Source organism: Salvia splendens, chromosome 17, assembly GCF_004379255.2.
Source record: "Salvia splendens isolate huo1 chromosome 17, SspV2, whole genome shotgun sequence".
In the NCBI taxonomy this organism is placed as follows: Eukaryota; Viridiplantae; Streptophyta; class Magnoliopsida; order Lamiales; family Lamiaceae; genus Salvia; species Salvia splendens.
The window spans coordinates 3,215,084-3,236,935 of record NC_056048.1 but is presented as its reverse complement, the minus strand read 5'-3'; the positions used below and the strand labels follow the sequence as shown (position 1 = coordinate 3,236,935).

At 35.7% G+C, this 21,852-nt stretch overlaps 1 protein-coding gene across 2 annotated transcripts; it reads right to left on the bottom strand.

Annotated features, from left to right (window-relative positions):
* Positions 1 to 4,095: 4,095 nt before the first annotated feature.
* LOC121773664 (exo-alpha-bergamotene synthase-like) lies at positions 4,096 to 6,579 on the bottom strand. 2 transcript variants are annotated; one of them, XM_042170563.1, is made up of 8 exons: positions 6,416 to 6,579; positions 6,237 to 6,353; positions 5,904 to 6,159; positions 5,440 to 5,815; positions 5,139 to 5,357; positions 4,913 to 5,051; positions 4,577 to 4,822; positions 4,096 to 4,496 (listed from the first exon to the last, which is right to left on the bottom strand). In XM_042170563.1, exons 2-8 carry the CDS (start codon positions 6,321 to 6,323, stop codon positions 4,203 to 4,205), a joined length of 1,617 nt encoding a protein of 538 aa, XP_042026497.1. In that variant the 5' UTR covers positions 6,324 to 6,353; positions 6,416 to 6,579; the 3' UTR covers positions 4,096 to 4,202. The 2 variants fall into 2 exon arrangements, with proteins under 2 accessions (XP_042026497.1, XP_042026498.1); XM_042170564.1 differs by having other exon boundaries at positions 6,237 to 6,344.
* Between the last annotated feature and the right edge of the window lie 15,273 nt (positions 6,580 to 21,852).

The following is a 21,852-nucleotide window of genomic DNA, read 5'->3' as shown; positions in this document are numbered from 1 at the left end:
TTGAAGCTCATAAGTTAGCCCCCATTCTCGGGACTTCCTTTGGGATGCCTTTTGTACCGGAGCGGATGGTAATCCATTGTTGTGCTTCTTGCTCTCCTCAAATAGCAACCCTTGTAAAACAGATAAAAAAATCAAAATAAAACTATACAAAATATTATACTCTAAATTAGTATCATCAACTGTTCTACAATATCAGCTTAAAGCAATAATATTCCCCAGCAACGGAGCCAAAAACTTGATGCACTATTTATTAGCACTAAAAATACTTGTAAGTTTACAGGGTAGATCTAGTATAACTAAAGGTCAGTACCGGGATATCGAACACAGGGAATAAGATTGCAACTGGCTATCACATACTAAGCGTCATATACTATCTAGAGACACGGAGTTTTGAGTTTTCGTTTTATAAACTAGACATAAATATAAACAAATATAAAAACAAAATAATACAAAGCAGGCTAAAGAAAGTAGAGTTTTAGGATCCAACTACTACGACCTAGTGATGATTAATCTCACGGAACCTTTACCTTTATGTGTCGCCAGGATTATTAGGAAAGTCGCGATTTTCAGATAAGCCCTCTCTCGAGTGCACTTATCCAGTAGATTAGACTATAACTATCAAAGTCTCCTTCCAATAGATTAGATTATAACTCCTTAAGTTTCTAAGACTCAAGCCCTCACAAAGGGTCCCCTCTCTCGAGTGCAGATAAACCTATGTGTTGTACTCGTTCCTTTTACCACATAAAATTAGCTATCTCTCGATTAATCTAGTTAGACGGACATAGTTCTAAAGTTGGCCAGACAAAAGAACAATAAAAGCACAAGAACAAGCAAAACAATCACAAGAGCTAGAAAAATGTTCAATTCAATAAATCAAAACATATTAATAATAGTTTTCACCAAAAAATCTACAAATGGTGTTTAACTACTCATAGACAAGTAGTGAAAATAAAAATAAAAGTATAAGACATGAAAGAAATTGATAAAACCCAAGGTTGAATCTTCAATCTCCAGTCTTTTCTTGCCTGGATCTGCAGAGCTCCGCTCCAATGGAAGATGGATGAATTATGTATGGAATATGGAATGAAAGAAAGTGTACAGAAGGAGTAGGATTGGAGGCTCTGAGATGAGGATTATGAATTAGGTTTAGGACTATTTATAGGATAGAAAAAAAGTTAGTCTTGGTTATTTTCGTGCCCTACAAGAAATGAGAGAGATTTGGTTTCACAATTTAATAATTTATTCTCTTTCTTGAATTTCCGCCTAAATTTCCGTCAGCTTTGACTGCATTGCGCAATGTTCGTAGAATTGTAATAACTTTCTCTACAGAACTCCGATTGAGACGTTTAAGGTATCCACGCGAAGCTCTTTTGAAGACGAAGAGAATGACATGTAGTAAGCACTGATTGGACTTCAAACGTGCTGGCAGAATGGGCTCGAACAGAGGCTGCTACACCTTGGCCTTTTTGAATCTTTTTTCTATCTTTTTCTATCATTTATCAACAAACACATTCAAAATACCAAATGTATAATATATGCAATTTAAGAACATAATTTGCATGATTGACATTTAAAATTAGTCAAATCTAGCCCTTAAATACATGCAAAATCCGTGTTTGTCAGTGATTAATCCATGTTTTTGTTAAATTAAGGTGTTTATTATAGGTTTTCACCCATTTAGTCATCAATTAGATGAAGTAATGAGTTTGTTGGAGTTTTGAAGTAAAAACAGGTTAAAACGGGCAAAACGGAGCGAACAAGGTGATTCCAGAGAATTCGCCCGGTCGGGCGTTTTGCAAAGATTGTGGGTTCCAGAGAGAACATCCGGTCGGGCGTTTTGTTATTTGTGGATCGCCCGGTTGGGCGTTTTGTTATTTGTGGATCGCCCGGTTGGGCGTTTTACACAGACTCTTTATTTTGCTGATTTTCACTCTGAATTTAAAAGGAGACTTCACACATTTGAGTCCGAACTCCCACACTACCAAGTCAAGAGCTGAAACAAGAGAATGAAGAGGATTTGAAGGCCAAGGAGCTTCTCCTCTCAAGAGATTGAAGGAGAAGACTCCCCACCATCAATCCCACCTATAGGGAGTTCTAATTATCTTTCTATTATGTTTTTTTTTTATTTCCTTTGTATTTCCTTTTGTTTTGTCTTTGACCATGAGTAGCTAGATTTCTTTAGGGATTTGGTGAAGTTTGTATAGAATCCATGGGTTGAACCTTGATTTATGTTTATCTATCTCTTTGTGTGGTTTTGTTGGTTATTGAGCTCTTATTATCCAATTGCTTAGCTAACAATTTGATATATCTTGTTCTAATTATTGTCATTGAGAAATGCTTGATTAGATTATTAAATAAACAACAGCTACGTGCGTTACATGTGATCGAGAGATGCATGAGCTAGAGAGATGGCTTGGGTCCGTAGAATTAGGGAGTCGAACTTGAAGTGTTGGGAGGAGACTCCAACAGTAGAGTCCAATCAACGTGTTAGATGCACCCGAGAGGGGGTCTATCCAATCGTCCCGACCTTCCTAACCACGCATGAGACCCAATAGATGAACATAATCCCTAGGTGACACCCGTGATCCATAACAAAAGATCCATATCCCTACCTTTCCTATATTGTTTGAAAATCTTTATTTATTTGCTTTCTTTGGTTATTTGATCTTAATTGTATTTATTACTAAGTTTATTATTGTCTTTAGGTAACAAAAATCAAAAACCCCATTCATTAGTCTAAATAGTGTTTGACATTGCATCATAGTATTCATTCCAGCATTTAGTCTTCGAGGATTGATAATTTTAACTTGTCACGTGCTACATATCCCGTACACTTGCGGGTGACGCTATTGATTGCTAAATTAGCACGAGTCAATATAAAAATTAATATAAAATTAATATTCAAAAGTCTGTATTTTTAGTTCAACAATGAGACCTTTATATAGGCAAAGGGAAATCCTAAACTTATGAAAAATAAAACTAGAAGGAAAATAACTAAAAGGAAAATAAGCAAAGTAGGAAAACCTAATATGTAGAAGGAAAAATAATTACTTCTAATATTTTTCCATCTACTAATTATATTAACTACAAAATAATTAAAACCAAAAATATAACTTTTCCAATACTGCATCAAATAGTTATGAAGAGTACTCCTAGTAGTTTCCTATATTTTAGAGTCAAACTGTGTAGATGTAAAATACTCTCTTCATTCCATAATATGAGTCCTATTTAGTTTGGGCAGAATTTTAAGAAATATAAAAAAATGAGTTGAATAAGTTAATGGAATATGAGTCCCACTAATATATACTATATTCGTTCCATAGTAGTGGAGACATTTCTTTCCAGCACGGAGAATTAAGTAAAATATGTGTAATGTATTAAATAAAAAGATAATAAAGTAAGAGATAGGAAAAAGTAGAGAAAATAAAGTAAGAGAGAGGGAAAAGTAGTAAGAATAATATGTTGATTTTTACTAATAAGAGAAATGACTCCACTACTATGGAAGGTACCAAAATAACAAAATGACTCCATATAAAGGCTAAAAGTCTTTCATACGTTTCCAACAATCCTCGTCATTGATTAGAGCTCTACGAGCCAGTGGCATATCTATAATTTTTATTTGGGGGTGCTTTATTTACTTACAAAGACTTTGAGCTTCACATTTTTCTTCCATTTTTGTTAGTTGTGAACATTTCGTATAAGTTTGTTAATTAAATGTCTTATACAAATATAAATATAGCAATTGCACAACATATTAAATCACTTTGGAGCCTAAGCCTACAAGTTCAAACCAACTTTCCAGCAACCATTCATAAGAAAAATGCATATGCATGCATAAAGAGTAAAACATGCTCTGAAGTGAAAGCACTAGAGAGAGATGCAATAGAGGCTAAGATGAATGCATTAACTAACTAAAAACAACACAAGAGTAGTGTGAGTTTATAAAAGGAGAGATGTCAATGTATCTACGAAGATCAAATGATCGATAATATCGAATGAAGCCGAGTGCATGAGCTGATTATATAAAAACCACTTGTTTGATTTATGCGAAGAGAGAAACCACACTTGATAATTATACATTATGTCGGATACATATTAAGAAGAAGCATATGTTGTAACATGAAATTATCAACAACCAGTTTCCTAAACTCATACTTATTGAAATACAACATATATATGTTTATAGCTGCTGCCGTAGGAATTCAAGGCATCGAAAAGGGCTGAACGACAAGGGAAATCAAATTTTTCTTGGTTTCGGAATGGGGAAGGCCGAAGCCATCTCCATGCTGATAGATGCAGAGTGAGATTCGTCCAAGATTCATGGCTGTCTGCCCGAAATTCTTTATGGGATTCTCCATCAATATCTCCTTGTTCATTCGCTTCAGTTCCGTGTCTATCAGCTGCTTTATATGCTTGCGAGCATCCTCCTCAGAGCATCCCGTCTCCTTCATGTAGCACTCCATTGTTTTAGGAACATCCCCTCGTTTCATTTCGTACTGTTCAAGAACACACTATATTCATACATGGATGTATTGAGGCTTAAGCTATATTATAAATTAGTACATAGCTTTCTTACAGATGAAGTTTCCAAGTCATCGGCCAGACGAAGAACTGTGGCTGGCCAACGAATGATACCAGGATATTGATTTAAGCTCTTCAATTCCTTCTTGTTGATAGGATTTGTGGTGAAGTAGGCATAAAAAAGAAGTAGAGGTCCAGAACTGGAAATCCATGCTATATTTAGGTACTCATCTGTGGTTGGGACATAACCACTGTGAAACCAAGTTGCTTCTAAGTAGTAAGCTCTACACAGTTCTGCCCACTGAAACAACAAACAAACATTACTACCAAACTTCCTAAAGACATTATCATAATCACAGTATATATAGATGATAGATACACATGTTTTTACCAGTTTCCTCAGATTTGAGATAACATTGAAACCTTGGTCTCTGAGTATATGATAAGCAAATTCATTCACAGAATTGAAGAGAGCTAAGATGCAAATCTTCATGTATTCTGGAAGGCTGTCCAGTGAATTAATATCCCACCTGAAGGTAGTGGCATTTATGTGAATTGTAGCAATTAATAAAGACTAATGTATGTTGATTATGAATGAAGTAAGCAATCAAACTAACTTCTCAATTGTGTGAGTGAACAATTGAAGTTCTTCCAAGGTTCCATATACGTCGTATATGTCGTCTATTATGGTGATCATAACAGCAATTTTGCTCAAAATCTCCCTTGAATATCCAAGATGAGGCTCCGGAACGAATCCCAGAGCCCACAAGAAACACTCTGCTAACCTGTGCCTAGCGAATCCCAGCTTTTCTGGCAGACCAGTCTCTCTATACCAACTGAAATCGTAACTCATCAGCAATGAATGCTTCGCTTCCAATCTTAGTAAAAAGTACTATAAACTACTAGTACTAACTTTACCTTGACAGTAGCTTGAGCTCTTGCTGGTATGTTGCTTGTACCATGTTATAGTCCAGTTTAGCCAGCTCCACCAGAGTAAGGTTTGCTTCAGATGTATTCTCGTACGCTTGTATGAACCACCTGGCTTCTAGCTTTTGCAACCTCCAGTGCAGAGGAACCTCCAAAGCATGCCTCACTTGCTCCCTCAGACGTGGCTCTGAGATTTGCTCTAGCCTTCGAGCAAGATGATTCAATGAGAAATCTTTGGCTAAATCCATTACGTTCTCCCCTTCCACGCTTAAATACGAAGCTTCATACAGTGATACGAGCCCTCTCATGTCTTCACACAGGGAGGCCTTGAAATTACTTTCCTCATCCATCAAACTACAGAAAACCTCTGCACCAACAAATCCATTTAGGATTAGTTAGTTAGTTAAGAAAATATTGTTATTAATTAATTTAGTTTCATTCAAATGTGTTATAACCTTGAGGAACGTGATAACCATGCTGTCTGAGAAGTCTGAATTTGAGAGACGTGAAATGCAAGTCCTTTTCTAACCATTCTTGTGCCTCATATATCTTCTCTAACATATTTGCTATCTGCTCCTTGAAGTGGCCAGATAGGCCTAGTCTCGTCACATTGTCGATAAGGTGAAGCTGGTCGAGCTCATCTTCAGTTATGTGGATCAGTATTCTCACCAGATCTTTCAGCTTCTCAGCTTCGCAAACGTACTTCTCCCCCTGCATGAATCAACACATTGTGTAAAATACATTCAATGTGTTTGTGCGTGAATTGTGATTAATGATTCTAGTTTTACCGTGTACAGACTTTCGAACGACTGAATGTAATCGTCGTCCCAGATACTGGCTTCGTAGTTTGCAGACCTCCTAATCACCCCCTCCATGATTGATCAATATATTTCGATCTAAACAAGCTGGAAATAATTAATCAGAAACAACGAGTTAAATAGAGCTAAAATGATGAAGCTTAGCATACCTCAAAAGATTTTAGTATGAGGCGGAGTCACAATGTTCAAAGCATAGGCATGTGAAGCAGCTCGAAAACCGGTTTACAGAATTGTACGAGGTTAACTCAGAGAAACATAGTACTACAATGGTTTAATAATAATGCATGAGTGATGAGATTTGCCTTGATATTAGTTGAGTTGGAGGGGATATATATAGATTATAATAATACATAGACCACTCATAAGATTCATAAGGATATAAGATTTGTTTGCAATTGAAAAAGTTACAATATCTCATATTTGATGTAAAAAGAGAACTGAAACCGCTACCTCATAAAGTAAGTATTGTGGGCCACCTCCTCTATCGCTAATTTATTTTAGGATGGATCCCTCTGGATATTTATCATAGTATTGGAGTAGGTCTTTAACTATGGGCCAAATTTAATTGACCTAGCAATAATTATTATTCATGTGTACTTTTCACAATTATACATATACTAAATGTGAATAGTAAATCAATGGTAAAGAAGTATTTATGAAAAAGAGTCATTTTCATAAATTCAAATTCTAGCTGTAATTTACAATTAAAACATACCGAATATAGGCATTTTTGCCGACTACTAGCGTTAATATATACGGAGTACTTACTACTACTATTGTTATAGTTATAAGCTTTAGAGAAAACGATGCTATTTAGTATACATCAGACTTTAAATGATATTATCAACAATAACTAAGTTAAAAATTATACTTTCTTATAGTAGAAACGTTTTAATTAAAAAAAGTTCTATCGACGTCTAAATAAATACAAATTGAACATGAATTGGCGGTTTAATCGTTGCCACTTAATTAAAACAATATCGTTTAACTTATGAAATATTATACGCTCTAAATAAAATTATTTTTCAAAACTGCTTTTGCAAAATTTAAAAATAAGTTTCTGAAAGCATAGTTTCTATCAATATTTTTTTTTCTGCATCCACTCCCCACTCCTGATTGTACGTAGGAGTTGACACCTAAATAAATGAACTTGATTTGGGTGTTTTTTTTATTTAAATTTGATTCTAAAATCAAATGTCATTTTGTGTACCATTTAAATTAGAGGAGGGGACTATATATGGAACACGATTAAAAATTTGGTGTCAAATAAAAAAGAAGAAACAAAAAAAAAACAGCATGGGGTGATGTTAGAGAAAGATAGTGTGTGAGCCTGTGAGGTGTATTTAAGTTAACATAAGTAAAATGATGTCATTTTAATGAAGTGGTGTCACGTCGGCATGTATATTCTCTTTAGTTTTGATTGGTATTCAATTTGTGGAAAAAACTACTCCCATGGCTCCATCCATGATTAAATGTCCGTATCTAATTGGCATAAATTTTAAGAAATTGTTTGACTTTATAAAATAAGTGAGTAGAAAAAGTTAGTTCTATTTTTATGTATTAATTTTATAATAAAATGTGAATGAAATGAGTTAGTGGAATGTAGGTCCCACTTGCCAAAATACAGTAAAAGTAATGAAATATTTTTGATAGACGAAAGAAAAAAGAAAAATAAGACATTTAATAGCGGACGGGGGAGTATAACAAATTAACAATGCATAAGTTTGTGTATTTATTCACGAGTTTTAATGTTCATGTATTTATGTGTAGAGATTTGCGTATGATTTATAGTTACAAAATACATTTTCGAAATCTAAACATATCATCTTGGTTATTGGTCGATATATAAGATTAATATATCTTGGGTCCAAGTTATTGTGTTATTCACATAAAATATGTAATCCTAAATTATGTATACGGTGCATGTACCTATTCCATGTTAAAAACGAGAAGAATATATATCTATCCCAACTCGGATTCTCTAATCTTTGTATCTATGCACAAGCTTACTATAATTGGCTCCAAGTCATTGTCAATTCTCAAACTCATTAAAAATGAAAATGATAAGTTTTGTATACAAAATTTCGTGGACGAAACTTGGTAAGCGATCAACTTTTTTGTGATCTGTGGCGATTATCCTTAGATCCAATAGAAAATATTGCACAACAAAATTCAAAAACAATTTTGTACTCCATCCATCCCACTTTACCAATCCTGATTTACCATCTTTGGGTGTTCCACTTTAGGAGTCACGGTTGGAATATTTCATAAACGATAATAAGCCTCACATTCTAATAACTTTTTTCCACTTACATTTTAATATAAAACTAATATATAAAAGTGGAACTCATATTACACTATTTTTTCACCAACTTTCCTTTATATTTCTTAAAACTTGTGCCGAAATCAAATGAGACTCCTAAAATGGAACGGAGGGAGTATTTAATTATATTTAAAGACGAAAAAAAGAGTAACAAAGACGAAAAATGATTTCCCTACAATCAAGGGTATGATTTATAACCAAATAAACAAATTTATTTAAACAAGTACGTAAAACAAAGCAAAATCACCAAGAACAAAGGAAATATAGCAAACATAAACCACGCTAGCAAATCAATATAAATGTAAGACTCGCGTATCTCTTAGACGAAGAGAAAAAAGAAATATACAATGAAGTTTTATTCACAGTGCTAGTTACATCATCAAATCATCGGCCGTTGGTTGAAGGTAGGAATGTCAGATTGTCAATCCAATTCAGAAACCCGTAAACTGATCCGAATACCCCATAGCCTGAATAGGGTTAGGGTTGAAAATATCTAACTGATAAAAGTTCAGCCCGATTAGTCCCCATCGATTATCTCGTAACATTTAGGGTTAGATTTGTAAACTTCTACGACGATAAAATTTTAATATAATTAGTTCATACTCAATTAATCAATAATCTGAATAGAATTATCCAAAAATTCGATAGACCAGCCGAATTAACATCCCTAACAATAGAAGTACCTTGGCTCCGATGCTTACATATGTGGGATCTTGATACGTGCATATCTATATGAATATCTCAATATCTTTATTAATTAGTTTATTAGTGATTTGTCATATCTTTTCCATATATGTTTAGGATATTTTCTTGTTCCCTAAGTTATGGTATTTAGTATTATAAATAGGTGTCATTGTTATTCCTTTCAAGAATGAATGAATGAATTTATGAATTTACGTTTCTTTCTGTTTTATTTTACGCACTTTGTTTAAGCTTGAGTTGTCGACGGGATTCAGTCTCCCGGGACTTCACTTTTATCTTGTTTATCGCCTCCGGCATCGTGATAAGGGAAATACCCTTATCAGATCTTCCCAACAAAAAAGAACAAAGCAACAGTATCTCTTTTAATATATCAAAAAACTATTCATTACTTACCAAAAATTTGGAAAATCTGAAGTAAATCTTTCGTGGAGAGCGTGAATTGGGCGGTGTTCATTCTGCCCCCTTTTCTAATCTCAACTTAATAAATCATTCACAAACCCGATCCATTTCGTCTATGTTGATTACAATCTATATCGATTCTCCCTATTTCAAGTTCATATCATTAAACCCAGAAAAGGCCAATTTTGAAGCGATTTTTATACTGTACTTTTTTTTTATAAAAAAAAATAGTTAGGATAGAGGAATTAGCATTCATATTCTTGTCACATGTCCAGTTAAATTAATTAATACAAAATATTTATTTTTAAACATTTACTATTCTACGTCTAGATAGTAACACATGATGTTTATAATTTCCATTATATGTCATGCAATTATGAAATTGATAATACTTCGAGGCATTCTTCAACGGACGTAATTAGATTTTGGACTTCATCTGAGAAATTTTTTCTCTTGTACTCCCTCAATTCGTGAATAGGAGTATGTTTTTCTATTTTGGTCGGTACGCGAACAGGAGTCCCGGTTCACTTCTAGTATAAATGATATATAGACTCACATTAATTCCATTAACCCATTCTCGTAACTTTTCATTTAAAACTAACATATATAATTTCCACTAATTTTTTTTCACTCACTTTTGTTAACATATCTTAAAACCCGAGTCATAAATAAATGAGGCTCATATGCATGAATGGATAATTAAATTTGAACACGTAACCATATGGGTGCGTTAGGGTGACACCACTCTTAAAGTGATAACGTGACAACAAATAACATGCAATCTGCAATACATATGCAATCAATATGTGATACCTATATAGGCAAGCAATTCAGTATATAGTTCCAAACAATATAAGATACGAAATTAGAGCACTATGGTGACTCCATAGTTGAAATGACAATCTAGTCAAGCAATCTGCGATATATAGGCAAACATTTTGCGATACATAAGCATGCAATACGACATATGGTTTCAAGCAATCTGCGATATGAAATCAAAGATGATCAAGCAATCTACGATACATAGGCAAGCAAGTCTGCCACGTGGAAGACTAAGGATAAATTTGCTCCTAAATCTAACGGTTGTCCTTAATGGTACAGTGTCATCTTAAATGGGGTTGTCATTTTAACACATAACCGTAATCATAATTAAAACAAAGGTTGACTACTATTTTAGAAGAGGAGTAGTAAAATTTTTGTGTTATAAAATTGGACACGTAACCATACTAAAACAAAGGTTGACTACTATATTAGAAGAGTAGTACATATTAGGGCTTGGGGAAAAATACCGAAATACCGGTCTTATCGTAACGAAAAAATATCGAAAATACCAAACTTCTGGTATACCGTGATTTTCGGTACGGTATAATACCTTACCGAAATCTTTCGGTAAGGTAACGGTATGAATTTTCATATACCACGGTATACCGCTTCATACCGAAATTCGGTATGTACCGTAAATTAAGGTATATACCGTAAAATATAAATATAATAGTATAAAATATACTTTATATATTTTTAAAATTATAAAATTTATTGTGAAATATAAATATAATTATGAATAAAATATATGTAATATATATTTTTTAAAATAAAATATAAATAATATTCTAAAAACTCAAATTTTCTATTTTCATTGATGTTGATAGTAAGGTAGACCGCAAAAGTACATTATACCGAACTTTGGTACGGTATATCAAAAATGAGGTACTGCATCGGTATGGAAATTGGTCATACCCAAAATAAGGTATACAGAAATTTTTGGTAAGGTGAAGGTATGATTTGTTCGCATACCGAATTCACGGTAAGGTATACGGTATGGTGGTTTCGGTAAGGTATACCGTACCTACCTATCCCTAGTACGTATTACTATTATTGATCAGGGTCTGGTTGGAAAAAAACATAATACTATCACTTTCCATTAAATATTGATAAAACAATAAAGTTGCAAATTCTAGAATTGTTCGAATTTTATAATTTAGCAAATTCATCTCAATATTTTGTTGTCTACTCCAGTTTACACGCCTTTTCATTATTTATAATTTTTAAATCTAGAATTGTTAGAATTTTATAAATTTAGCAAATTCAAATCAATTATCATGCATACTAAGTTAGGTAATTGGTGTCCATGGTATTTATTGGTTTAATTCATACGATGTATGCATACGAAACTAGCATACGAAACTGAATAAATAAATTCGACAACTTTAAGAAATGTGAATATATATCTAAAATGTGAGAGATAATCATTTAATTTGAACAAGAAACGAGAAAAACAAGAAGAAACAAAATCACGCTTAACATAATTCATATTACTATATTAGATAAACGATTCAAACGCGATGGGATGACGAAACAAGAAACAAAATCACATTTAACATAATTACAAAAACCATAATCCTATAAAATATTAATATATTAGAGATAAACGATCCAAAGTTTTCTTCTAAACTATTCCTCACAGTGAGTTTCATTTTCAAATAATAGCACTTACATTATTTAGTCAATTAGATTGGAAAAACAAATTTATGATGTGTGGTTCACAGTGAGTGTCATTTTCAAACATAGCATAATTTTTCCATTTTTCTACATTGTCCTTGAAAATTGGAATCGTCGAAAACTATTTTTGTGGCGCATTAAATGAATATACTATATATGCAATATATAAGTCTACATATTACACAAAAGTAGGGGTGGGTATCGTATATCGTATCGAAAATATCGATATGAAAGAATTTCATATCGTTATCGAATCGAAAGTTTCGATATATATCGAATTTCGGTACGATATATCGAAATATCGATATCGTATCGAATACCTGCATACCGAAAATTATAATTTCAAAACTTAAAATTCACACAAAAATTAATAAAACTTCAACATGATAAAATTAATAGTGTCCTTATCTCCATAGTCAAAATACAACACAGCCAAGTACAATTAAATGGATTTATATATATTTATAATTTTAAATTTTAATATGTATTGAATTTCAATATGTTTCGATATATACTATATATATCGTATATTCGATATAAAACGATATATCGAAAATATCGATACATATCGTATATTCGATATAAAATGATATATTGCGATATAAGGAAATTCATATCGTTATCGTATCGAAAACTTACGATACGGTATCGTATCGTATCGAAAATTACGATATATCGAAAATTCGATAATTTTTCGATATTTTTCAATACGATACGAGCGATATATCATTTTTTTCGATATTTTTCCCCAGCCCTACACAAAACTAGTAATGTCGACATTTTGAAAATAAAATACTGCATGTCAAAAATATCAACTTTACTAGTACTAGCTGGAATCCATTTGATATCTTATAACGTAACAAAATATACTTCAGTCCAAAACATTGATAATTTTACTTTATACTTATACATGAGAAAAATGTTTACAACAATTTTGAGCTAATAATATGCATACATGAGAAAAATGTTTACAACAATTTTGAGCTAATAATATGCATACATGAGAAAAATGTTTACTAGTATTAATTAAAGAAATTCTATTAGCGTAAGACAAATTATGTCTCGACTGATGCTCTCAGATTAACATATTGTCACCATTGATAAAAAAGACTCTCTATTAATGTGTAAAAGGTCTCAAACTCACTAGGCATACCGGCTAACTTGATAGAATTCCGAGAAGTGGGCACACAATGCTCCCAAAAAAAGTAAGTGATGAATGCGTGTAGTGCAAACTGTTGGAATTAGAAGAATATTCTGAGGAGTAATGAAGATTACACAAAATCAGGAACAAGATTGGAGAAGATTTTAGCCGTGTGATTAGGGAAATTATTAGAGAATATCTTACCATATAGAAGCACTCCTTAGTCTATATATCATGTATACAGCCATTGTAATCAAATATATAAAAAGAATATACCTTTCTACATGGCATCAAGAGCAGGTTTAAGGCTCAGAAACAATTCATCATAGCCCCGAATACCCTTCTCGACCAATACAGGCGAGAATTCTGTCCACAAAAATGTCAGAAAACAAACCAGATATTGAACCCATAGCCGAAAAGATTAGGTCTAGTAAAAGCGTTACCATAGCCTTCAAATTGAATGGCTCGAACTACTCACTGTGGGCACGGTTGATGAAAGTATCGATTGGCGGCCGAGGAGTCTACCGCCACATCTCCGGAATTCCGTCTCCACCGAAACCAGGGGAGAGCGGATTCACAGATTGGGAAGAGATAGACTTAATCGTCTTCTCATGGATTATTGACAACATGGAGACAAACCTCATAGCAGATTTCGCACACCACCAGACGGCGAAATCCCTGTGGGATACGCTCGCGGTAACGTTTGCGAGTTCATCCGACTCATACCTAATATACGACCTGCGAGACAAGGCAAGCAGAATTACGCAAGGAGAATCAACACTAGAGGCTTACTGGAGTCGGCTACATGGCCTCTGGATCGACATCGACCGATGCTCCCACAAGACCGTAAATTGTTGCGATAAAGGGGTAGAGCAATACCGTGAAATCAAAGCAGAACTAAGGCTGTTCAAATTTCTCACCGGGCTAAACGAGAAATACGATTGGATCCGACGAGAGATCCTCAAAGAGGACCCCTACCCCTCAGCCGACGTCGCATATGGATGGGTGAAGCGAGAGGCGGCTCGACTCAAGATCATGTCACCATCGACCGATCCACCCACCACCGCTGTCGGAAATGAAGCATCATCGGGGATTGGTTTCGGATTCGGGGCGAGAGAATACCGTCCGTCACAGACACAGAATAAGGGCCAACCGCCGATACCACGCCCCGCCGCCAACCGCCGGGGAAACAGCCGACCCGACAAGTCCAAACTCTGGTGCTCCCACTGTGGAATGCACAAGCATACTAAGGAAACGTGCTTTCAATTAGTGGGATATCCGGAGTGGTGGGAGGAGGAAAAAGCCGCAAAGGCAAAAATCGCGGTCGGAATTAATGGTGGAGGAAGAAACCCGACGGAGGGAGGTCAAACCGTGGAGAAGAGAACCGATGCCAGAGGTTTCCCAACCGGCGGTGGTGGCCGAGGGGAAAGCAGCGGCGACGGAGGGAAGAGTGCAGAGGCGATGATCGCCTCGCTCAGAGTGGAAGACGGCGCAAATGGAGGTAAAGGGCTGGGGGTCGAGAACCCTAGCCCATTAAAGCCTAATTTTGCTATTAAGTCCCTCACTTTTAAGAATTCTGGTATGCCGCCCCACTCAGAAATTAATAGGATAAAAAACCCCAGATTTCGTGATAATTATGAAACTGACCCCATTATATGCAAAAACTCGTTTTCACCCCTAGAAAACTTATCATATGCTTTTGAGGCCCGTAATTGCGATATTGTTAATGATACTGGGTGGATTTTTGATTGTGGGGCCACCGACACTATGTCGTATGATCGAAATGATTTTCTGGAAATTCATGAAACTCCTAAGTCACATATAAAAACCGCAAGCGGAGGGATAACACCAGTTGAAGGGGCCGGAACCATAGAAATTTTTCCTAATGTTCAAATTCCCAATTGCCTCTATGTTCCCAGATTATCTCAGAAATTGATGTCAATCAGCCATGTGACGAAGAATCTAAACTGTTCCCTACTGATGCACCCAAACTTCTGCATGTTACAGGATATCCGGACGGGGAAGATTATTGGACGTGGCACTGAACGTCGTGGGCTCTACTTTGTGGACGAGATTGCTCGACAAGATGGTGCGGCGATGCTTGCTCACGGGTCCACTAATCAAGATACTTGGCTCTGGCACCGTCGGATGGGCCATACCTCTCCGGGTTATTTGAAATCCTTATTTCCTAAACTTTCTGTTCCTAGAAATTTTTCTTGTGAAGCTTGTGTTTTGGCTAAGAGCCACCGAAACTCTTTTAAGCCAAATGATACTCGTGTTGAAACTGTTTTTTCTCTGATTCATTCCGATGTGTGGGGCCCAACGCCTATAGGAACTAGCTTTGGTTTTAAATATTTTGTGATATTTGTTGATGATTGCAGTAGGGCTACTTGGGTTTATTTCATGAAACATAAGTCTGAAGTTTACGACAAATTTGTGCTGTTTTATAAAATGGTTCTAACTCAATTTCAGACGTCTATAAAAATCTTGCGTTCTGATAATGGGGGGGAATTTTTAAATAGCTCCATGACAAAATTTTTTGAAGAAAATGGGCTAGTACACCAAACGTCTTGTTCCCACACACCAGAACAAAACGGAGTCGCCGAACGAAAAAATAGAATCATCCTCGAAATGACCCGAGCCCTCCTGTTTGACTCAAAAGTACCCCCATCTTTCTGGCCTGAAGCTATAGCCACATCAGTTTACCTTCTCAATCGGCTTCCCACAAAAACACTAAACCGAAAAACTCCCTTAGATCATCTTTCCACCCAAACCAAAGTTCCATCAGCCTTATCCTTACCACCTAAAACCTTTGGCTGCTCTGTTTATGTACACATCCCAAAACATGAAAGAAATAAATTCTCCCCGTGTGCCATTAAGTGCGTTTTCCTGGGTTATGGGGTTAATCAGAAGGGCTATCGATGCTATGATACCAAAACCAAACGAATTATTACCACCATGAACTGCAACTTCCTTGAAACCGAATTCTTTTACCACCTTGGGACTCAGGGGGAGAGTGTGAGACAGGGGGAGACCCAAGAAAGTGACTCCCTTCGGTGGTATGTGCCAAGTAACTTTGATTCGGACCCAACAGAGCAAGTTGGCACTGTTCATGAGCCGATCCTGTCCGCAGAGTCGATCCCGACAACGCTTCCGCCACGCACCTCTGATCCAACCGTAACGGAATCCGAGGTAATATCTAGTGACTCTGAAAATTCAGATATCATTCCTAACCCACTTGGTACAGAAGAAGAAGAAGAAACTATGATCGATCAGGATACAGGGCAGTACGTACTTCCTCCTCGGAGTACAAGGGGAATTCCACCAAAAAGATACTCGCCGGAACGACTGGGAAGAAGAAGCAGATACTCAGTGGCAAACTTCGCCGAAGCCAACCTATCAAAAATGGCAAAGGCTTTCCATACAGCACTGTGTGAAGAAGAGATTCCGAGGACCTTTGAGGAAGCCGTCAAGAACAAGCACTGGAGGGAGGCAATGCTTGTCGAGATGAGAGCACTAAAACGAAACGGCACTTGGGAAGTTAGCCCATTGCCAAATGGAAAACATACAGTCGGCTGTAGATGGGTCTTCACAATTAAGCGGAGACCAGATGGAAGTATCGACCGGTACAAGGCTCGATTAGTAGCTAAGGGGTACACGCAGACTCAGGGAGTGGATTATTCAGAGACATTCTCACCAGTTGCCAAAATGAATACAATAAGAGTTCTGTTATCCATTGCAGCAAACAAGGACTGGCCACTACATCAGTATGACGTCACCAACGCATTTCTTCATGGAGAATTGAAAGACCCCATCTATATGGAGGCTCCACCCGGTTTCACAGAGGAGTTTGGACAAGACAAAGTGTGCAAATTAAAGAAGACACTATATGGGTTGAAGCAGTCCCCGAGAGCATGGTTCGGGAGGTTCACGGATGTAATGAAACAATATGGCTATCGGCAGAGCAACTCTGATCATACACTGTTCATCAAACGAAGAGGAGAGAAAATCACATGCCTAATAATCTATGTGGATGATATGATCATTACAGGCGATGATGCAGAAGAAATAAAGGATCTTAAGGGACATTTGGCTACAGAGTTTGAAATGAAGAATCTAGGAGATCTCAAATACTTCCTTGGGATCGAGGTACTCAGGTCTGGAAAAGGAATCTTCATAAATCAACGGAAGTATGTTCTTGATCTTCTAGCAGAAATAGGGATGCTCGATTGTAAACCCGCAGATACTCCTATGGTGCAGAATCATGGACTCAAAATAGTCAAAGGAGCAGCATCGACTAACCGGGGAAGATACCAGAGGCTAGTGGGGAAACTTATCTATCTATCCCACACTCGGCCTGATATTGCATATGCAGTAGGGATACTCAGTCAATTCATGCACAATCCACAAGACGAGCATTGGGAGGCAGCACTTAGAGTAGTGCGCTACTTGAAGGGAACTGCAGGACATGGAGTGTTGTTTCGAAAGAATGGACATCTTGACATACATGGATACACTGATGCTGACTGGGCAGGGAACCCAGTTGATAGGCGATCAACGGGTGGATACTTCACCTTCGTAGGTGGAAATTTGGTGACTTGGAGAAGCAAGAAACAGAAAGTAGTCGCTTTGTCAAGTGCAGAGGCAGAGTTCCGAGGCATCAAAAGTGGACTCACTGAAATCCTGTGGCTAAGGAGGATGATGAAGGAGCTGAATCTTGAATCACAGAAAACTTGCAAACTACTGTGTGACAATAAAGCAGCGATAAGTATCTCCGAAAATCCCGTGCAACATGACAGAACCAAACATGTCGAGATTGATCGACACTTCATAAAGGAGAACCTTGAGGAAAAGATAGTAGAAATTCCGTACGTGAAATCGGAAGATCAACTGGCGGACATCTTGACCAAGGCAGTACCCGCAAAGATTTTTCAAGAAGTGTTGGGCAAGTTAAGTTTTGGAAATCCAGTCACTTAACTTGAGGGGGAGTGTTGGAATTAGAAGAATATTCTGAGGAGTAATGAAGATTACACAAAATCAGGAACAAGATTGGAGAAGATTTTAGCCGTGTGATTAGGGAAATTATTAGAGAATATCTTACCATATAGAAGCACTCCTTAGTCTATATATCATGTATACAGCCATTGTAATCAAATATATAAAAAGAATATACCTTTCTACACAAACTATTGTGAACTTTGAGAGGCAACTAAAATCTCAAACCAACTTTCTAACAACCTTCCATAAGAAAAATTCACATGCATGCATGCAAACAATTAGCTTAACTTTTGAGAAATTAATATTGTTGCATTTGGAATAATAAGTTGAAGATTTGAACCTTCCATAGTGAATGTTATCAAGTATAAATGCTCATTATGAAAGAGTTGAAAACCAGTTTACATATTGTACTACGAGGTTAGCTCAGAGAAACGTCGTACATTGTTTAGTTACGAGTGATGAGATTTGACTTGATATTACTAGTTTAGTTGGAGGGGGTATATATAGACCATATGGATACGAATACCACTGAATAAGATCGCAAGGGTTGTCGATTGAATCATAAATATAAGAAAGCATATTGGCACCTAATATCATGTAATTTTCAAAAAGTTGGGTTTTTCCCACGAACTTTAAAATTGACAAATAATATCACGAACTTCATCTCGAGTTTTTTATTTTCCAACAATAAAAAATTTAGGCTATATTAATAGATTGAAGAACAAATTTGGAGGGTGTGCTTTAAGAAAAACTATTCTCATATATTGAAAATCTAGAAACTCTCGAAGTTGTTGTCGAGAAATTACGAAAAAAATGATATTATTTGTCGAAATTTTTTCATTGGTGGGAAATAACAAACCCAGGGTAAAGTTCGTGATATTAATTGTCAATTTCAAAGTTCGTGAAAAAAATCTAACTTTTTAAAAGTTTCATGATATTAGGTGTCAATATCGTATAAAAAAAAAGAACTGAATCTAGGATAAGTTTAATTGGCCACTACTTTTAGCACTTAGACCAATAGTTAGTTTTAGGATAAGTTTAATGGGCCACTACTTTTAGCACTTAGACGGTTAGACTAAGAGCATCTCCGGTGGGCGGATGTCCCACTCGGACATCCACTAGGACATCCCAAAAACACCTCCAGCCATATCACTAGGACATCCCACCCCATTGCCACATCACTAGGACATCTCCTGCATAATCCGCTCTTCCCATCGCCCTTCCCACTAGGACATCCCGCAATAAAAAAAATCATAAATTCACAAATAAAACAATTTACGTTTACGGAAAATAAAATTTGACCGAGAATACGAACGGGAAAAATTAACAACTGCATCGGAAAAAACATACACGATTCGAAAAAAAAAATTACATAGAGTTTAAAAAAAATAAAGGACAAAAAAAAAATTAAAACGAGCCGTATAAAATTCAACGAGCCGTATATATAGAGTTTAAAAAAAAACGGGACGTCCGACCGGACGTGCGAATGAAATAAAATTCAACGAGCCGTATATATAGAGTTAAAAAAAAAATTTTAAACGGGACGTCCGACCGGACGTCCGACTTGAAGCCACAGTGGCGGACGTCCGCCCGCCCGTCGCCGGGACGTCCGAGGACACCCGACGTCCTCACGGGACGTCCGTATCCGACCTTCGACCTCCCAACGGCGGACGTCCCGGTCGCCCTTCCCGGTGTCCGACCGGACGTCCTACCGGAGGGGCGCCGTAAGAGATGCTCTAATACTCCTAGTTAGTTTTAGGATGAAATTTTATGGATTTTTATAGATTAAAGTTCAAATTTAGTCCTTTATATTTGTTAAAAAAAACTTTTTGGTCATTTACATTAAATTTGTAACCTTTTTGTTCCAAACAATATGTTTTGTCCAAAGGTAACAATTTCGTTAAATTTAACGGTCAAACGTGATTTGACCAAATTAGTGACTTAAATATAAATCTAATTAACCAATTAACCTAATTAATTCAATATTAAATTTATAAAATACTCCCTCAGTCCATGAAAAATAGACCATATTATGAATGAGACGGGTTTTAATGTGGAATTGATAAAGTATGAGAGAAGAGAAAAAAGTAAGAGATAAGTATTGTTAGTGGAATGTGGGGTCCATATTATTAGTAGTGTTTAATTGTGTTAGATAGCAAATGTGGGGTCCATTTTCAAACTTAGTCTATTTTTCGTGTACAACCAATAATGACAAATGTGGTCTATTTTTCGTAGACGGTAGGAGTATATATTAACTATATCAAAATATATTAATATTCATACAATATTTTATACATATAATAAAAATAATAAAATATTCAAAAATTGAATAATATTAAAATTCATAAAATATTTTTTTATCAATAATAAAAATTAAATTAAATTAAAATTTATAAAATATTCACAAATTTAATTTTTATTATAGGTAAAAAAATATTTATAAATTTTAATATTAAATTAATTTGGTTAATCTGACTAATTAGATTTTTAATTAAGTCATTAATTTGGTCAAACCACGTTCGACCGTTAAGTTTAACGGAAAAGGTTAACTTTGAATTAAAACATATTGTTTGGGACCAAAAGGTAACAAACTTAATGTAAAGGACCAAAAGTTTTTTAGAGTAAATATAAAGGACCAAATTGGACTTTAGTCATTTTTATATGGTATCAAAGCCAGCAGTCTTGGGTTAGATCAATAGAGAACTGGTCTAATCCAATAAAAAAATTCCAACCCCTCCCAGCTTCAACCTGAGGAATTTGAAAGAGGAATGTTATATAATATCTGACATTGGTGAAAAGAGAAGACTAAAATCACCACTATATAAGTCTAACGAGGCACTCTTCACCAGACTAATTCATTTTAGGATAGATACCAATAAATTTCTAACAGCATTAATTCTTGGATGCTTCTTACACTGTTGATAGTCATATGAAATGACATGCACATTAATTGTGATTATTCATGTGTACTCTTCACATTATACTATACATATCAAACATCTTGCCCTGCACCCGCCAACGGAAATAAATACATATTCTACTACATATTGAACCCGTGCGAATAGTAAATTAATGGCAAAAAATAGTTATGAAGTACTCCTAGTAGTCATTTTCCTAAGAGTCAGACAACGTAGCTGTAAAATACTCCCTCAGTCCCATAATATAAGTCATACTCCCTCCATCCCACATAATTTGTGACACTTTGACCGGGCACGGGTTTTAAGAAATGTAATGAAAAGTGAGTTGAAAAAGTTAGTGGAATGTGAGTCCTACTTTTATATATTAGTTTTATAATTAAATGTGAGTATGAATGAGTTAGTGGAATGTAGGGTCCACTACCAAAAATGGTAAAAGTGAAATGGGTCAAATTATGTGGGACGTCCCGAAATGGAAAACTAGGTCAAATTATGTGGGACGGAGGGAGTATTTAGTTTAGGCACAGATTTTAAGAAATATAAAAAAAATAAGTTGAATAAGTTAATGGAATATGAGTTCCACTAATATATACTCTCTTCATTCTATAA